General features: G+C 38.9%; 2 protein-coding genes across 2 annotated transcripts; one reads left to right on the plus strand and one right to left on the minus strand.

Moving 5' to 3' along the window:
- Nucleotides 1-2,075: 2,075 nt before the first annotated feature.
- LOC106941931 (endonuclease domain-containing 1 protein-like) lies at nucleotides 2,076-4,130 on the minus strand. Its single transcript, XM_015025086.1, has 2 exons — nucleotides 3,685-4,130; nucleotides 2,076-2,705 (listed from the first exon to the last, which is right to left on the minus strand). Exons 1-2 carry the CDS (start codon nucleotides 3,988-3,990, stop codon nucleotides 2,076-2,078), a joined length of 936 nt encoding a protein of 311 aa, XP_014880572.1. The 5' UTR covers nucleotides 3,991-4,130.
- A 3,900-nt stretch (nucleotides 4,131-8,030) lies between these two features.
- Nucleotides 8,031-14,354, plus strand: LOC106942149 (zinc-binding protein A33-like). Its single transcript, XM_015025360.1, has 6 exons — nucleotides 8,031-8,804; nucleotides 9,349-9,444; nucleotides 10,814-11,047; nucleotides 11,164-11,186; nucleotides 11,590-11,705; nucleotides 12,591-14,354. The coding sequence occupies exons 1-6, from the start codon at nucleotides 8,286-8,288 to the stop codon at nucleotides 13,154-13,156; spliced, it is 1,554 nt and encodes a 517-aa protein (XP_014880846.1). The 5' UTR covers nucleotides 8,031-8,285; the 3' UTR covers nucleotides 13,157-14,354.
- The last annotated feature ends 3,054 nt before the right edge of the window (nucleotides 14,355-17,408 follow it).

Below are 17,408 nucleotides of genomic sequence, written 5' to 3' on the forward strand. Positions count from 1 at the left end.
AAAGAGTGCAAGTAATTAGCAAACTGCAGATAAAGTTTCGATTTGAAAAAATCGTAGTCTATTCACCATCTATTTAACTCTTAAAAACTTGTTGAGATGTGATCAATTCTCTAACAATCAGCTGTTACAGCAAAACATTTACTGATTGTTACAATTACTGATGAGTAATTTGGCTCAGTCAGCTGGTGGACTTTAGTTTGTTGTTTCTAGGTAGAAAACAGCTTAAAATTGCTTTTTTAAAAATGAACTTTAAAAATGTTAAAGTTCATTCTGGCGGAGCTTAAACCTCCATTTTGTGGAGGAGGAGGTGACGCAGCAGCAGACTCATTATGAGATTTATACTCTGCCTTTTATGGGTTTTTTGATGATAACAGGTATAAAGTATACGTTCATGCAGCACAGAGACTGTTGGGTAATTTTTTTTTTCTTTCAACACTGCAGTGTGAAAGCTTCCTTTTTTTGTAGTCTACGCCTGATTTTAGAGATCGTCTTAGAAACCACAGTGGAGATATGAGCCACTGTAGATAGCAGAAACATTATGACACGGCTGAGTGAAAACATGCAAATGCAAATTGCTCTCAAGACGGAAATATTAAAATGAGGTCTAACCATTTTTTTTCTTATCAGCTAAATTAGAAGTTAGATAAGCTTAGATCGTGACGCAGTTGGTAGCACAGTTGCCTTGCAGCAAGAAAGTCATGGGTTCAATTCTGCATGAAGTTTGCATGTTCTCTCTGTGCATGGTGGGTTCTCTCTGGGTACTCCGGCTTCTTCCCACAGTCCAAAAACATGACTGTCAGGTTAATTGGTCTCTCTAAATTCTCCCTAGGTTTGAGTGTGTGTGTTTGCATGGTTGTTTTCTCCTGTCTGTCTCTGTGTTGCCCTGCAATGGACTGGCGACCTGTCCAAGGTGTACCTGCACCCTCCCGACCCCAATGGGTTAAGCGTGTAAGAAAATGGATGGAGGAATAAGATCTAAAACTCAGTACAAACAATAGGTTTTGGGCCTTAGCTCTTAGATTACAAGCTGAAGTTAAGATATGGATGTTGGGTAAAAACTAATCATTGTTTTGTCATTTTATTTGAGTGTTTTATCTCGGTATGTTCGGTTGCCTATCTGGCTCTGATCAATTGTTTTTTTAACCCTTGTGTTTAGAAATGGGGTCCAACCGACCCCACACATGTAAAACTGTAAGTTTGACTCAGTCCTCGCATGCACAAGGGTTACGGTTCTTTCTGTATCTATGATGTAATTTCCCACTCAAGGGGGTCCGTCTGTTCTGTTATCTCAGCACTGTTCCACTGAAGAAGGTCATCATAATAAAAGCGATGTCCCAAGCAGAGTTGAGCAGAGCTCACCAATCTTTGATCCCGAGCGGGTTAGAGGTTGTGGATCTCTCCCTTTGCAAAGGAAGGCATAAAAACCTCATTGGTCTTGTGCCTGGTTCTTTACAGGTCTTGAGCTAATTTTAAAAACCCCAACAATGACTTCAAGCTTTTGAAGTCATTGTTTAATTGTGCAATTGTAAACTTCATATCATTTCTCTGTTTTCCATCCGAAACCAGATCTGAAAAATTGCACTTGCTTATTAAACGTTTATAAACATCTGTTACTTCAGATCAGAACCATAACGGCGTATAATGTTAATCTGCTGCATGTCCAAACAGCAGAGTTTTGTCATTCAAACTGTTAATTCATGTTTATGTTAAATGTGAACAAAGCGCCGACCTCTGCTTAGTTCTTCTGTCAATAACAGTAATTTTCAGCATTTGGTCATTTTAAAATATAATTAAATTCAGTTTATTTATATAGGAATAATTTACAACAAGATTTATCTTTTATTTTCAAAAGTAAAAGAAAGTTTAGTTCTATCATACATTCCAAACAGTGGAAAAACGTCAGTCGGCTTTAATTGGACGGATACATGGAGCATCCAGTCTCGTCATAAAGAAGTCAACAGAAAGGGGTGTAAGGCAATTCAAATTTATTTGTGCTGCACTTTTAATTAATGAAACATTGTTGTAAAACAGAGAATAATTTATAGAAGAAAAAAAAACAGCAAGTAATAAAACCCTCATATAAAGGATTTTATATAAGGGTTTTGACATTTCTCATCAAACAGGGTGACAAACACATCCAGCCTCTGAGACAGGATGCCCTCCAAAGTCTGCAAGGTCATCTGCCTCACATCATAGCCTCGTATAGAAGGCTTCACTGTATTGTTAACAGGCACAATCTCCTGTCCGCTGCTGGGATCATTTCTTCCCACTGCAGCATATGTAGGAAAGAGCTGCTTCATCCCCGTGGGGAGGTTCGCTTTGAATTTGGGGCAGCAGTAAGCAGACCACATGTACTCAGGAACAGACACTCTGTTGTTGATCCAGCGTGTCTCTGATTCGTAAGGCATGGCACCAGTGATTACGTACATTTCCCCGATGCAGAAGTTCTTGTACCTCTCCAACACCTCGTTCTCCAGTGTGCTCCATGGGCCAGAGTTGGAGCCGATCTGCTGAGGCACTATGTTTGTCAGAGTAAAGGTGGATTTTCTGTCTTCCATCGTCCCCTGGTGCAAACTGGGACAGAGGTGTCCTTTGGAGAAGTTGGAGTTCCTGTAGTCTTGGAGGTCCGCTTGGCTTTCAACCACGTTCTGGTCAACGATTTTATTAAAACGTCTCATTTCAGGACTGGCACCGGAAAACGTCAACTGCAAACAGAACATCAATGATTTAACGATTAATTCAATTAATTATCTGATTCATTTTACACTCTGATCTTAGGCACAAACATTGTTTAGGAAATATTCAGTTGGTTTTTTTTTCACATTAAATGTTAAGTATGAATCATTTCACATGCAAAATGTTTTTGAAAACGTAATCTATGTTTGAACGAGGCATCTGGGTAGAAATAGCCAGAAATTATGCTGATGTAAGAGTCGCATAACTTCAATATATTTCTACTCAAGTAGAAGTAACAAGAAGGAGTTAATTAAAAAAATAAAATTACTCATGTAAGAATATATAAAAAATTCTTTTTTATATTAAATATGTATGTAAGTAACGTATTTAAGTAAAAACGTTACTTAAATACTGAATACTTGAGTAGGTCTGCTTAAGTCGATTTGTGAAAATGTAACAATCATACAGGCAAAGTGCAAAATGATGTGTTGTGTCTGGTACTTAGAATAATAAAATAAAAATAAAAAATAACTGATTCAAGTAAAATAAAAACTCATTTCCAAAACTACTACCTTCGTTAGGTAATGTGTTAGAACAGTGTAAAGTAGTTCTTGTGACAATATCTACTATTTGGTCTCCAAACGACACAAAAGGTTTAACAGATACAAAATAACATCAGAACAACAAAGTGTGCTGTAAAATCAAACGTTTTAACATTTTAGCTAATTTTATTTGTTCATCCTTGAAGTAACTCAACGTCAGCAGAGTATCCACAAGTCAAATAAGTATTGCTTCGTAAAGATGTTAGTCTTAAAAATATAAACTTGTAATAGTTTTTCAAAAATATAAGTCTGAGTAACTTCTGCTAGAGCTCAGTTACCTTTTTTATGATTTAAAATGATTTAAATCTCAACATTTATAAACAGCAGCATTCATAACATTTTAATGAATATTTTTTAAGAATAAAGGACTGCTTCTTTAAAGTACAGTCTTACTTATTTTACCTACCTGTGGTTCATACATCCAAATGTTTTTAGGTCGCCTCCCGTCTGCAGGACTCAGTTTGTAGGCGGAGAACAAAGGAGCCCGATGCTGACGGCGATACAGGCTGGCAAAGTGATATTTGTTCTTGTAGCGCTGGCATATTGGCTGGTACTCTGCTCTCTCAAGACCCCTTGGAGGAGTTCTTTTATAGAAGAAGTCAAGGCACTCATGGAAGTTGTTGCTGACCTCTCCGACAGTCAGACCACCAAACCAGGGCAGGAGGAAGAGCAGGGCTGCTGTGGAGGACGACAGGAGGTTCCTCTGAGGCATCCTGTGGAACAATCAGGTCAAATGAGACGGATCTGTTGGAGAGAGATGAACGATCCGCCGATATGCTTCCTCTTCGAAAGCTTTAAATTAATGTCTCTCTCAGACAGAGGCTTTATATAGAGCTGAAACGTTGATGATTGCATTTTGAACACCTATTTTCTACACAGCTTCCCAGCTGACCGGCAGAGTTCAAGGAAAGTTCCACTTTTACGTAATTTCAAATCCGACGGTCATAGGAACAGAAATTGCGGTTTAGTCATGTGCAGAAATTAGATGGCTTCCCAAGAAAAAGCTTCGTCGAGTGTGTGCAGAAACGCCATGGTTCAACAAAGATGAAAACAAGATTAAATAAAAATGTGGTAACAGCCACAGGAACTGACAGCTCAGTTTCTGTTTGACTGCTCTACAGGTTGTTGCTGTCTCGTTTTACTCTATTTTATCTGAAGGTTTTAATGGCATGAATATCCAAAGCTAACTTTGAAGAATTAGAAATATGAAATATGGATGAAGAGATTTTTTTAAGACCTTTGACATTAATTCTTTAATCCTAAAAATGTTCTTCAGGTGACAGAAGGCTGACTTTGTAGTGGTCTTTATGTGTCTTTGAGGGTTCAGGTCTTAGTACACCCAGATTTTGGGCCTGATCTCTAGTTTCCAGCTGTAATTACTGAAACTGTGAACTGACCCCACATGGTTCAAGATAATAACTTCAGTTTTGTTTCTGCAGCTGGAGAAAGTTATGCCAATTTTCTAATGATTTGCTCCTCTTTCCTACCCAGAAGTGAAAATAGATGCAAGTTAATTTTCTTTTGTGAGATTTTTTTTTTTATTCAATATATAATCACTGCTTGTGCTTTTAAGTTTCCTCTTTGTGAGGAAAATTAAAAGATCACTTATTAAACATGATTAACTTAGATGAAAAAGATAATAATCTTATATTTTCTTTTGGTCCTGTGGGGGTGCTTTGACTTTTTCAACTGCAGCACCACTGCTTCAGCGTATCACATCTTTACAGGAATTGAAGCACTTACTATTATGAGACAATGACACAATTCAGTGAGTTGGTTCTTTTGCTTTCTCTTCCTTTTCTTCACACATTTCTGTGATATTACGATCACAGAAACTATGACAGGTTAGTCAACTACGAGAAGTTCGTAACTACAGCTTCAAATAACAGTTGATCTTTGTCATTGTATTTTTTTCCATTTATAAAGAAACTCACTGTTTCTGCTTCCAAATTTGCACAACTTCTTTTGCTGTGTAACTCTTCCATTCATGAATTATGATCCGTTATGTCAGGATTTTTTTCCCAAAGTGTTTTGGATTTTCTAAAGGCATAAAAAAAAGGCAAGGATCAGTTGTAATTTTCTTCAAATACAAAGTTGTTATTTGGAAAATACATCAGCATTTGGTAAAATTGTTTTTTAGTGGTTACATGATGTCACAATATATATATGTTTTTGTTGTTTGTTTGTTTTTTACCTGCAAGAGTCCTCTACAGAAGGAACAGGTGTCCACTTCAGTGGTCTGTGTGCATTTATTATAAAAATCCACAAGAAACACAAGAAAATGGCTTTTAGATAGACACCACTATAGTGACCGCTATGCATGAAAGGGTTAAGAAAACGTTTTCCTATTGAATCACAGCTGCATCTCTGAATAGAAATTAACTTTTTGTTTATGATGTTAAATACTAATAGGTAAAACCTGGGTTTGGTGATCTAATTATTTTCATTATACTTTCCATTGTAGAGTTCTGCATTTTCTGCTCATTCTTCACATTTTATGTCAAACTCTGATCTGTTTAACTCGTCTAGTTAAGTTGTTCTGGTTTGTAACTGGGTCACTCTAGTTTTATATGAATGGAAGCTAATTTAAAGATTATTTAAGAGTCTTGAAAGATATCTGGAAAAACTTTACATTCGTAGTCTTACCCATGCTCAGTATTGATGTTTCATGATGCAGCACAAAAACAAACCAAAATTTGCAAAAGGGTTGCTGCTTGTAGAATACGTCATCGCCATCTAGTGGTTAATCAGTCGAATTACACTTGACGCCATGATTTAGAGCTGGATCTAGGTTGCTGTTCAGTGAATCTTCGTGGATTATTTGGAGTCACCGATGATGAGGTAGAAAGTGCAACTAGATTTAACAGGGTTTTTTTTCCCCCACACAGAGGAAATAAATGAACTTCTACAGTCTCAACCAGCTGGAAGTTTCCTCATTCTTCTTCCTGACTCAGAGCCTGCAGAGGGTGATTCAAGCTCACATTTGTGTAAATCTTTACTCCACACGCTTAAAACTTTAAGATATGTTTATTTAATATCACTTAGGCTATCCAAAAGAGCAGCTATTTGTTATCACTGCATGAATCTAACCTGTATGGAAAAGTGGCAAGAAGAAAGTCATGACTGAAAGAAAATCCAATCGACATCCATCTGAAAGTTTCCATAGGGGCATGGAAACCCTGTGGAGGAAGATGATCTGGTCAGGTGAGACAAAAAACAAAAACATGATACTGGAGTTCATTCTTCCAGCAAGAAAATAACCCTCAGCATACATTTACATTTTAGTTTTGATCAAATATTCATATGTAGGAAATGTCCAGTCAAAAATCAAGCCTAAACAACTGTTGCAAGACCTGCAAACAAATATTCACACCTTCTCTCTATCAATCTGAATAAGCATTATTTATTTATTTTTAAAGAAATGAACAAAGATTCCAGTCTCCAGATTTGAAAAGTTGGTAGATGGATTCTGGATGTTGGAGCAAAACCGATGGTCTCATGGGGTTGAATAAAACACACGCCACACTGCATCATTCACTTCACATGTGCTCTAGCAGATAAAATCCCAACAAAATACACTGAAGTTTTGGTGGTGATGTAATAAAACATAAAAAATGTTCAAGGACTGAGAACACCTTGTATTCTAATACATTTATTATTTTAATTTTTATGTTTATTTTTCTCTTTTTTGCATTAACACAGTCTAAGCATGTTCCAGTGTTTTGGTCTAAAGATTTGGTCTTACTATTAGCTGTGCTTGTTTTTATTCAGATCAGTGATTATTTGTGACTTAACTGCTTTATAAAATTATTTATAAATTATAACTGATATAACCCTTTATAAATTATAACTGATAAAACCCTTTGTAAATTATAACTAATAAAAACCTTTATAAATTATAACTGATAAAAACCTTACGTGTCTTGATGCTTAAACTCCAGGTTGTATTGGGGCTTAAGCATCATTCGATTAGTGTCCACCTCTGCCTACAAAGAGAGAGAAACAGACTTTATTTGTCATTCACCTATACATTTATGAAGTAAACATTGAGCAAACATTTGTCACAAGACTCCAAATGAATGACGATTTTAAAAAAAAATTAATGAACTAGTTTTAAAAAGTAGACATACATATATATATGTGTGTGTATATATATATATATATATATATATATATATATATATATATATATATATATATATATATATATATATATATATATATATATATATATATGAGGGACGAAGCTGGTGTGGAATCTGGTTGTTCTGCATTTGAAGCTGCTGAGCCTTTTGCCAGAAAGCAGCCGAGAGAACAACAACCATGGTGATGATTCACTTCAATCCTTCCTGTTGGATCCAGGAGACAGAGCAAAGTTTATGTGGCTGAGCTTAAAAGCAATTGCTGATAATTGGTCATTATTTGCTGAGATGCAGATGTGAACAAACTGAGCTTAAAGACAAAGAAAATGATGAAACATTGTATGTTAACACAACAATAATAAAAAAAAAATCGCCAATTCTTTTACATACTAAATTAAAATAAAACAAAAAACTGTAGGCTCTTTTAATTCAGCTGTGGTGAAAACATCAAATTAAACTTAACAGTAAGCCGAGTTTTAATAAAAGGTTTAGATTTATAGTCTATGTTGAGGATTACGGGCTAACATATATTTGTTCGCTCATGCCTTGTGCCGGATGGCTCTTGATGTTTTTGGCTCAGAAATAATTTCTTTTCAGTTTGCCTTTCCTTTTTTTTTTTTTCTTTCAATCTTTCTTAGAAATCCTCTCAAACCGCTGTGGGCTACAGTCGTGCGCCTCGTGATTGAACCTGCCCATTGCGCAGCGGCTCCGAGCCTGTTTCAGCACGCCTTCCGTCATCTTCTTGAAAACACAAGCTCTGCTGTCAGCTCCAGGCCACTCCCTTTCTCAGCTAGAAACGGAAGATAAGTCTGGTCTCCGCTTGCCACAGAGTTTCTCTTCGGGAAAACTATGAGCGCGGCGGAGAATGGCGGAGTCCAACGCGCTTGAGGAGCTACAGTCGGAGCTCACCTGCCCGGTGTGTCTGGAGCTGTTCCGCGACCCCGTGATCCTCGAGTGCGGACACCACTTCTGCCAGGTGTGCATCATCCAGTGCTGGGAAGCGAAAGCGGACGAGCTTTCCAGCTGTCCGAAGTGTAGGAAGTCGTGTGCGCGCAAACTGCGGCCCAACTCGCTGCTGTGCAACGTCGTGGACAGCGTGCGCAGAGCCCGGGTGATGGACGCAGCCTCGGGGACGCCCGAGTGGGACCCCGAGGGGCCCCTGGAGATGCCCGAGGAACGAGAGCCGGGCTCCAGCATGAGCAGCGTGGTCTCCTCCATCGGGCACTGGCCTCACCTGGTTCTGGACATGTGCGAGGAGCATGAGGAGAAGCTCAAGCTGTACTGTGAGGACGACCAGCTGCCCATCTGCCTGGTGTGCGGCATGTCCCGGGACCACAAGACCCACAACGTCATCCCGATCACAGAGGCCTTTGAAAACTACAGGGTAGGCCTTTCTCCTTTTTTTTTTTCCCCCCCCCTTGCCCACATCCTCCCCAGAGCAAACTATTTATAAACTATTATACAAATGGCACCATGGGGCTTTAACTAAGCATCATGACAACTGGATAACCAAGATGAAACACAGAGATCCAGTCAGGAAGTGATTTACTGACAAACATTAACAGAGGGAGTGCAGCATGGCAGGTTGGTTTTGAAAGCACACTCCCTGTTTGCCCAGACGACATATCTTCCTGGAATTCAGCAGACACCTGTGAACTTTTCCAACTCTCCCGCAAACATAATCCTTCTTGTGTGCTTCTGTTTTTTTTTTTTTTTTTGTTTTGTTTTTTCTTTTTGTTTGTTTTTCTGGTGCTAAATCAACTTTTTGTACACCGAAATGCTCAGCTGAGGTGTGTGTGAGGCATCATATGAGTCCAATTCGAGTTTGGATGCCCTCTGTGCAAAATGCAGATTGGATTACCTTTCAATAATCAAGTTTGTCTCTCTGGCTTCTTGACAATATTTCTCTTTTATTTCTGTCCAAACAGGATAAGCTGGATGTGGCTTTGGAGAGAGTTCAGGTGCAAACAGAGGAGGCCACATTGTTCCAGAAACAGACCAACGACAAGATCCTCCTCATTAAGGTACTAAAAAGCTGCTCTCTTCTGTTAACTTTACACCCAGACTGCCAGGTCAGAGATTATTCCAGAGAGTTTGGGATCATCCACCTGCGTTCCTGCTCCTTCCAGCTGTCTGTCAGACCAGACTGGATGATGACTAACGATGACAGGTGGTGACACAACAGGTTGTTACCCGGCCTTGCTTGAACGTGATGACTCTCACGCCGAGGTCCAACCTTAAATGCACCAACAGAGAAGTAATGGCAAGTTCTGTTTGTCTTCCTCACGCCCTCTGTATTCAGGCACACAGAAATGTTCACTATGTGCAAATACAGAGGGAGACAGCGAGTCCATGTGTGCGTGAGAGATATGTGAGTTTTGCTGCAGCAGTTGATAGCTTTACAAGCTGTTTTCTCTTCCTGTCTCTACTGTCTGTTTGACCCACTTTATGTGCACATTCACAGATTTTCACTTCTTGGTTTCTGTCACTATGGCAGGATGTGGATGAGCAAAACGGAGCGGAAGTTAGTACGTTTTCCTGCCTCTTCCTGCACGTTTCTGTTTCTGTGTTTCTTTTCAGAAAGTGACGGAAGCGCATGACTGACGAGCCTCTGCCAGACCGACCGCAATAACAAACACTTAGTGCAATGTTTGGGTTTTAGCAGAGTTTGATTTTACAGCTGATTGCTTTTCCAGTGAATCGCATTGACACTTTGTTTCCAAAAGTTATACGTTTGATTTTTTCTAATTATACTGTTTATGTACAGCAGGTTTAGCGGAAGAAAACTGAACTAGATGCTATATTGTGTATAGTAGCTGCATGTTTTAGTGAAAAGAATGAAAATATGGTTTTGCTTGTTTTCTTTATCTCTAGATGGATATATGACTCATATTTCCGCTGCGTTTATATTAAGTTGTTTTTGTTAAACTGGATGATATTTTGAAAGATGACAAGGAAAACTTTTTTTTTTAAAAAACCTTTTCTGGCTTTTTCAGAACATTGTGCCTTTTCATTCATACATTTAGCAGCAAACATGCTAAAACGTCAAGTTGACATGAGTAACTCTATATATTTTTGAAATGGAAAACTGATTGTAACCCTGAAATTTGTAATTGTGAAAATGAGAACGACAGAAAACATCAAGTTTTAAAGTCTGAGTTAAATTTCACATTTCATTTTTTGCTGCACAATTTAGACAAAAGAGCTTTTCTTTAAAATATAGTACTTTTAATCATCTTTATGGACAGTTTTGTTTTATTTTATTTTTTGTTTGTTTGTTTTTTGGATTAAAAGCAAAGCTTCGCTCAAAATGATTTGTCCAGAAACTTTCTTAGCTTCCCGATGAAACTCGAGTCTCTGCTCTCAGTGACCGCGGTCTTCGATGTGATTCAGGGGCGAGCGGGAGACCTGGAGGAGCTGGTCACCGCCGAGTTTGGCCGTCTGAGGGAGTTCCTGCTTCACGAAGAGGAGAGCATAAAGGAGAAGCTGCAGAAGGAGAAAGAAGAGAAGCTCAACCAGCTGGAGGAGGCTCTCACACGGGCCACAGAGCAAATCAGCCAGCTGGAGACCACAGCGGAAAAGCTTCGCCTCAAACTGAGAGAGCAGGAAAATCCAGAACAGCTCAAGGTGAGTAGATAAAGGGACAGAAGAGAGAAGTTTGGTTATGAGTGATGCCAAAGATTGTATCAGTCTTCAGGTTTCGACACGGTGTTTTGTAACAACTGGTTCTGTTCTGTTTTCAGGGAATCAAAGATTTCATTGGAGGGTGGGTGTTTCTTTAATCCTGACCAAAACATTTCAACATCACAGATGTAAGACAGAATTATAGGTCACATCTTCTTTACCTCCATGTGACCGTTATCCCGATGAATGTCACAAGGTAATGGCGTAATGTTTCGTAATCACCCGTGAGTCGAGCCGTAACAGGATGTCAGGGCATGATTGTGGTGGTGTGACTCAGCTCCGTCACAGATGAGTAGCAGCAGGCAGAAAGACCTAATCTAAGGGTGTTTATAGAAATGTGTTGCGCCAAAGGTGTTGTTTTATCAGTAACTGACGTTACATAGAATAAAGTATGTATGCATGTCGTAAAACTTGCTTCTTAAAGATTTCTAAAGTCAGCAGTGTGGTTTTTATCAACACTATGTTGTACCCGTTTCCCCCTCTAGGGCTGAGAGTTTGTTTGAGCGCCCCCCAGAGGTCAGTGTGGATCTGAAGTCAGGAGAATATCTGGGACCCCTGCAGTACAGGACCTGGAGGAAGATGAGCTCCATCTTTCAGCCGGGTAAGAGCTCCTGTCTGTCCGTGCTCCATAGACAGCACACATAGTGAAGGAATCACCACTTGAAATAAAAATAAGTTTATTTGTTGTGCCCTGCAAAAATAGTCATACCCCTGACAGTTTTTTATTTTTTAGTTAGTTTTTTTTTTTTTTTTTTTTTTTTTTTCCAAAATAAACTCAACATATTTTAGTTCATTTTATTGGGATTTTATGTGATGGAGTAACATTAGGGGTTTCTGAACTGAAATAAAAGAAACATATTTTAGTTTTATAAACTAATAAAACCAATAAAAATCTGAAAAGTGTGTTGCACATATTGAATACATCCTGAATATTCTGAATTTAAAACATCTCTGAGTTCTGCAATCCATCATCTGAAAATAAAGAGACTTGCGCCGCAAACCACCAAAACAAATTTTAATACTTCCCTCCTAAAATTATAGAGGCAGACAGAAAGCTTTAGGTCAAATCTTAGTCATGTGTGTTAAATCAAATTGAGAATCTGTGGCAAGACTTGAAAGTTGATGTTTTCAGACGCTGTTTTTTTTATTTTTGGTTTCAATGTATGAAGCTGGTAGAGACAAACTTACTTGTTATTTTAGCAAAATGTGGTTCTACAAAGTTTTGAATTCATAGGGTTCAAAACAAATACATGCCACTAATTTTATATTCTTTATTTGTAAAATTTATTCTGGCCCATGTTTCTGGAGCCCTCATTCAGTGGAGAAACTCAGTGGAGCCTTTAAAAGACTTTAGCATTTTTCTCTCTGCGTTGTTACAAATAATGTTGAATATCGTCTCATTTCTTTGCCGTTATTGAGTTAAAGATTTTATGGTCCAGTTTCTTCTCTGTATTCATGTTGATCTTTCTCTCCTGTGCCCTCCCAGCTGTCTCATCGGTGACCCTTGACCCAGACACAGCCTACCCCTGCCTGTGGGTGTCTCCCTGTCACACCAGCGTCCAGGTGGGGAAAATCCAATCCAACCTCCCCAACAATCCGGAGCGCTTCACCCGCTACAACATCGTGCTCGGCTCTGAGGCGTATTCCTCAGGCAGACATTACTGGGAGGTGGAGGTGGGCAACAAGAAGGCGTGGGGTCTGGGCGTAGCCAAAGCCTCCGTCAACAGGAAGGATGAGATCAGCCTTTGCCCAGACGACGGCTTCTGGACTCTGGTCTGTCGATATAAAAACGACGGCACCAGCGAGTACGAAGCGTGCACCGACGCAGACGACACCTTAATATTTCCCTCCAAACCCCCCAAGAGGGTGGGGGTCTTTCTGGACTATGGACGAGGCGAGGTGTCTTTTTACGACGCTGCAGAGATGAGCCACCTCTTCACCTTCTACGATGCGGACTTTAAAGAAGCCGTGTTCCCTTACTTTAACCCCTGGCCGATCATCAACGGTCAGAACCGAGAGCCTCTCACCATCGTAACGCCACATTGGGGTTAGACGCGGGAGATTCCTGCTACGGACCGTTATGGACTCGTCTCATGATCATTCACGCGTCTGCCTGACAAAGAACTCCTGTCTGCATGACTCTGACCTTGTCGAGCAATTTAACTCCTGAATGACCGGAGAGGAAACCAACAATGAACATAAATGGCACTTTAGCACCTAACAAACCCCATGCAAAGATCTAATTCAGTCACTGAGGTGCTGGCTTAACAAATATGATCTGAGTAGCTAAAACCTGATCTGAACTCTGAAGATTCATGGTTGCATAGCATTACTTTAGTCAGCTGATGTCAGTAACGCCCAGTGCAAACCTGCATTAGGCAGCTTGAAACACCAGATGTGATGGACAAAACCCATTCCTACACTTTTGATTTGTTTTTTAGCCTTCCTTTCTGTGCTGCCTTTTCTACAGACTGTTTAATGATATACTAACACCTCACTTCATGCTGTTTCTGTCTTTGTTTTTGCAATATCTGGAGTGTCATGTACACTTTTCCTGTTTAGGACCCACATCGGTTCTGCCTGACGTAGAAATACATGCAGAACAGAGTGGAACTTCACCTGCACATGCAGACAAAGAAAACACGCAGCCGACACAGTTTATCCATTTAAATAAATCCCCCAAATAGGATTGACTTACTTACTTTGAGTCCTGCATAACTGGGTCACCGTTGCTGAAAAATACACAAAAATACAAATACGCTGCCTATTTTTCATTTTTAGAATAAAACTTGCTTCTTTTTTTTTTATTGATTCAGGTTTTTGGATAGGATCAACTGTTTTGTTCATTTTCTGACTGTAGAAAACACGGACTGAATTTATCCGTGTGTGTGCAAATGGAACAGCAATATTTGTCGCCTGAAAAACATTTATTTTCTGAGGGCAAAGGCTTAAGATTTCAATTGAATTCTTTTAAAATATTTCTTTAAATTTCACTATAAACACACTATGACACAAAAATATGAAATATTCAGGACTATTTAATTTTTTAAAAATCCAGTTTGGTTTTTATGAGCAAAGGTTTTGATTTTTAGGATGCAGTCATAAGATATACAATTGTCACCATCTTACATTTGACCAACACTTATCTCCTAACTACATTTAACTTAATTTTACTTGTTTTGAGGCTCTAAAAACATTAACTGTGTGTATGTTGTGAGGTTGTAAATTTGCCATTAAATTAACATTTGAATTTTTGTTATTACTTCTTCCACTAGAGGCAGCCAAAATTAACACCATTGGACGCAGCATTTTGTTTAAAGAGCTTTCTGTACTTCAGTTTTAGAGCGCATGCATAGAATCAAAAAGTGATTTTTTTTCTGTTCGTTTTCTTCCTTATTATATTTGTAAAAAAAAATACTATTACGAAGCTTATTACTGTCCATGAACCACAGCGGTGGTAGTTTCTTTTTATTATTATTATTTTGCTCCTTTTAAATCAAGCCCATTCTGAGGAAAAACACCAAAATCTATGTTAATTACATCCTAACAGAGACTCCAACTTGTGTCAAAATTATGACCATGAACTCATAAATTATCTCTGCACAGACGGTAAAAGATCTAAGTTTTATGTTCAAAATTCTTGATGCAAAGTCCAGACTTTAATCCAGCTGGAAGCACTTGAAGCAACCAGTTCAAGAAAGTAAACCCACCAAACCTGCAGCAGTAGCAGTATGCTTCAGAGAAACAGGTCAAAGTTTCTTGGACTGGAATTCACACAGAGCAAATGTTCGAGTTAAGATCTATTACTCTATAGTTTTTCCTCAAGAATAAGCCAGTATTCTCATAGAGGTCAAATCTTCCTAGATAAAATAAAACAATTAAGGACAAAACACAAGAATTTCCAAAAATATTAATGGTATAAACAACACAAGAGAACAGGGAAATGCATTCTGAAAGAGGCTGAGCATCACATCAATCATTTGATTAACTGTCCTGGCTGCACAGGAGTTTGGTGTTTACTTGTCACAGACACCCCGGTGTTCCTCTGTCACTATCTACTTAAGCAAGGTTAATGAGTTTCTTTGTGCCAACAGAGAAATTCAATAATCTCGGACTACTGTTACAAAGAAATAAGTAATGAGAATTAGTCTGACACAAATAAACCTCTCGATGCTGTTTATAACCAGACATTAACCTGGGATTTCAAAGGTGAGTGCTGAAGTTAATCTGATCCGACCCGCTTCCTGTCCGGAAAGTTGTTGAAACGCAAGTATTTAAAATTTGAATATTTGAAAAAGTGTTGAATTAACTCTATTAGGAAAACGGTTGGACTCTTCAGCTTAGTAATATATTAGTTTATAAATAAATGTTTCATTTAATGACCCTGTCTACATCAAATGCTAAACCTGCAAAAACTAAAAACAAACAAGGAAAGAAAACATTCTGCACCCGTCAGGCGTGTCCCTCATTTAATCACAGTTTAGACAGCAGAACAACCTCCTCAGCATCCAAGTGTGCTCCCTAACCAGCAGGTCACCAGTAGGTCACAAGCCTACTGGTGACCTGCTGGTTCTTGATGTAGTTTCTCAATTAAACTACATCAAGAACTAAAAGTCCGTGTTAGGATTGTTGGTTCTGCTGTCCTGCTGATTTTTGCTGTGTGGAGATCTGCTTCTGCAGATCAATGAGAAACCAAAGTCTCTTCTAGCTTCCTGAGTCCAAATAAATCAACAAATGGTACCTAATGGCATCTTTTTGTTTTTATTTATCATTTGGACACGCAGTTTCAGTATGCTTACAGGTGTTTATTTTCTCATCTGAAATGTGTGCACCCATTTGGAGTTTTATTGTTTTTAAAAGTCACAAAAGTCTTAAAATCTCTTTTAATCTTTAGCAATGGCTTTATATTATTAAACATGATATCAAACAATTGAAATTTCAGATGAGTTGCGCTGATAGTCATTTGATTAGCTGGCCTGGCTGCGTCAGGTGTTAACTTGTCACAGACACCAGGTGTTTGTTTGTCTTTGTCCGCTTAAAGAAGGTCAATGAGTCTCTTTGTGCCAACTGAGAAACTCGGTGTCAGTGACTATTGTCACGGAGAAATAAGGAACGAGAATAATCTTAAACCACTTAGGGAATCTGTGGAGGGAGATGAAAATTAGGGTGATGGCAGAGGCCAAAGAGTTGGAGATACAAAATAAAAACGAGAGTGGAAACACAACGCAAAAACCTGTTGAGTAATTGTAAGAAGCACTTGATGGACAACTCTGTGTTTTCTGTCCCCTTTGCAATGATCGAGTAAAATCCAGAACAACCACCTGCATCAGGAAATCCCCCAATTAAAAGACAAACAGAGAAATGATACTTAATAAACTCAAGTGTCTTCTGAAGCCTTCAAAAGTGCATCATATAGATCATATAGAGAAGTTTAAAGTTATGTTTGGTCATAAAACCAAACCAGCAGGACAGAAGAGGCAAAAACACCAGCAATGAAAGAAAGACACAAGGGGGAAATGTTTAAAGTTTTCCACAAATGGAGAAAACAGTCTGCGACAGACTGGCGACCTGTCCAGGATGTACCCCGCCTCTCGCCCGGAACGTTAGCTGGAGATAGGCACCAGCACCCCTCCCGACCCCCCTGAGGGACAAGGGTGTTCAGAAAATGGATGGATGGATGGAGAAAACCAACACTTCACTTCAGTCTGAACACACACCATCCTTGCATTTACTTATTCATTTATTATTACATTGTGGCAGCAGCATCATGCTGTGGGTCTGCTTTTCAATTTGGCGCAGGCTTTGCTTTATCTTTCTATGTTGTATCTTGTGTCGTGTTTTGTCTCATGCTGTGCATCGTCGTCTCCCTGGTGATGGGAATTCAGGCGATATTCCCATGTTTTACACAAATTGTTTTGTGTAAAACAATTTCCTCTTTGGGGCAATAACGTCTAAAGTCCAAAACCTCTTTCAGAATAACAGTAAAACTTTTCACAGTTTTAGATGAATGGAGCCAAATATCCAACACTGAGCTTCAGCTGTTTCACAAAGAAGGCTGGGAAAAGACCAGGATGACTTTTCAAATAATAAACGATGGGATGACAGGGCATCCCCAGAGGTTTAGGGTTGTAAAGTGACAAAAAAAAAAAAAAGTTTTCAAGGCATCTTAAAAAGATACAGAAAAGATATTAATTTATGCTGAAGGTATGGATATGAATCATTTAAAAGGTTTGAAAACTGTGAGACGAGCAGCTGAGTGTGCGAGCGACAGCAGCGCTGGATAATCACTTGATTAGCTGTGCCC

The sequence above is a fragment of the Poecilia latipinna genome, unplaced genomic scaffold (assembly GCF_001443285.1).
Source record: "Poecilia latipinna isolate Pla-1442-1.1 unplaced genomic scaffold, P_latipinna-1.0 Scaffold95, whole genome shotgun sequence".
Taxonomy (NCBI): domain Eukaryota; kingdom Metazoa; phylum Chordata; class Actinopteri; order Cyprinodontiformes; family Poeciliidae; genus Poecilia; species Poecilia latipinna.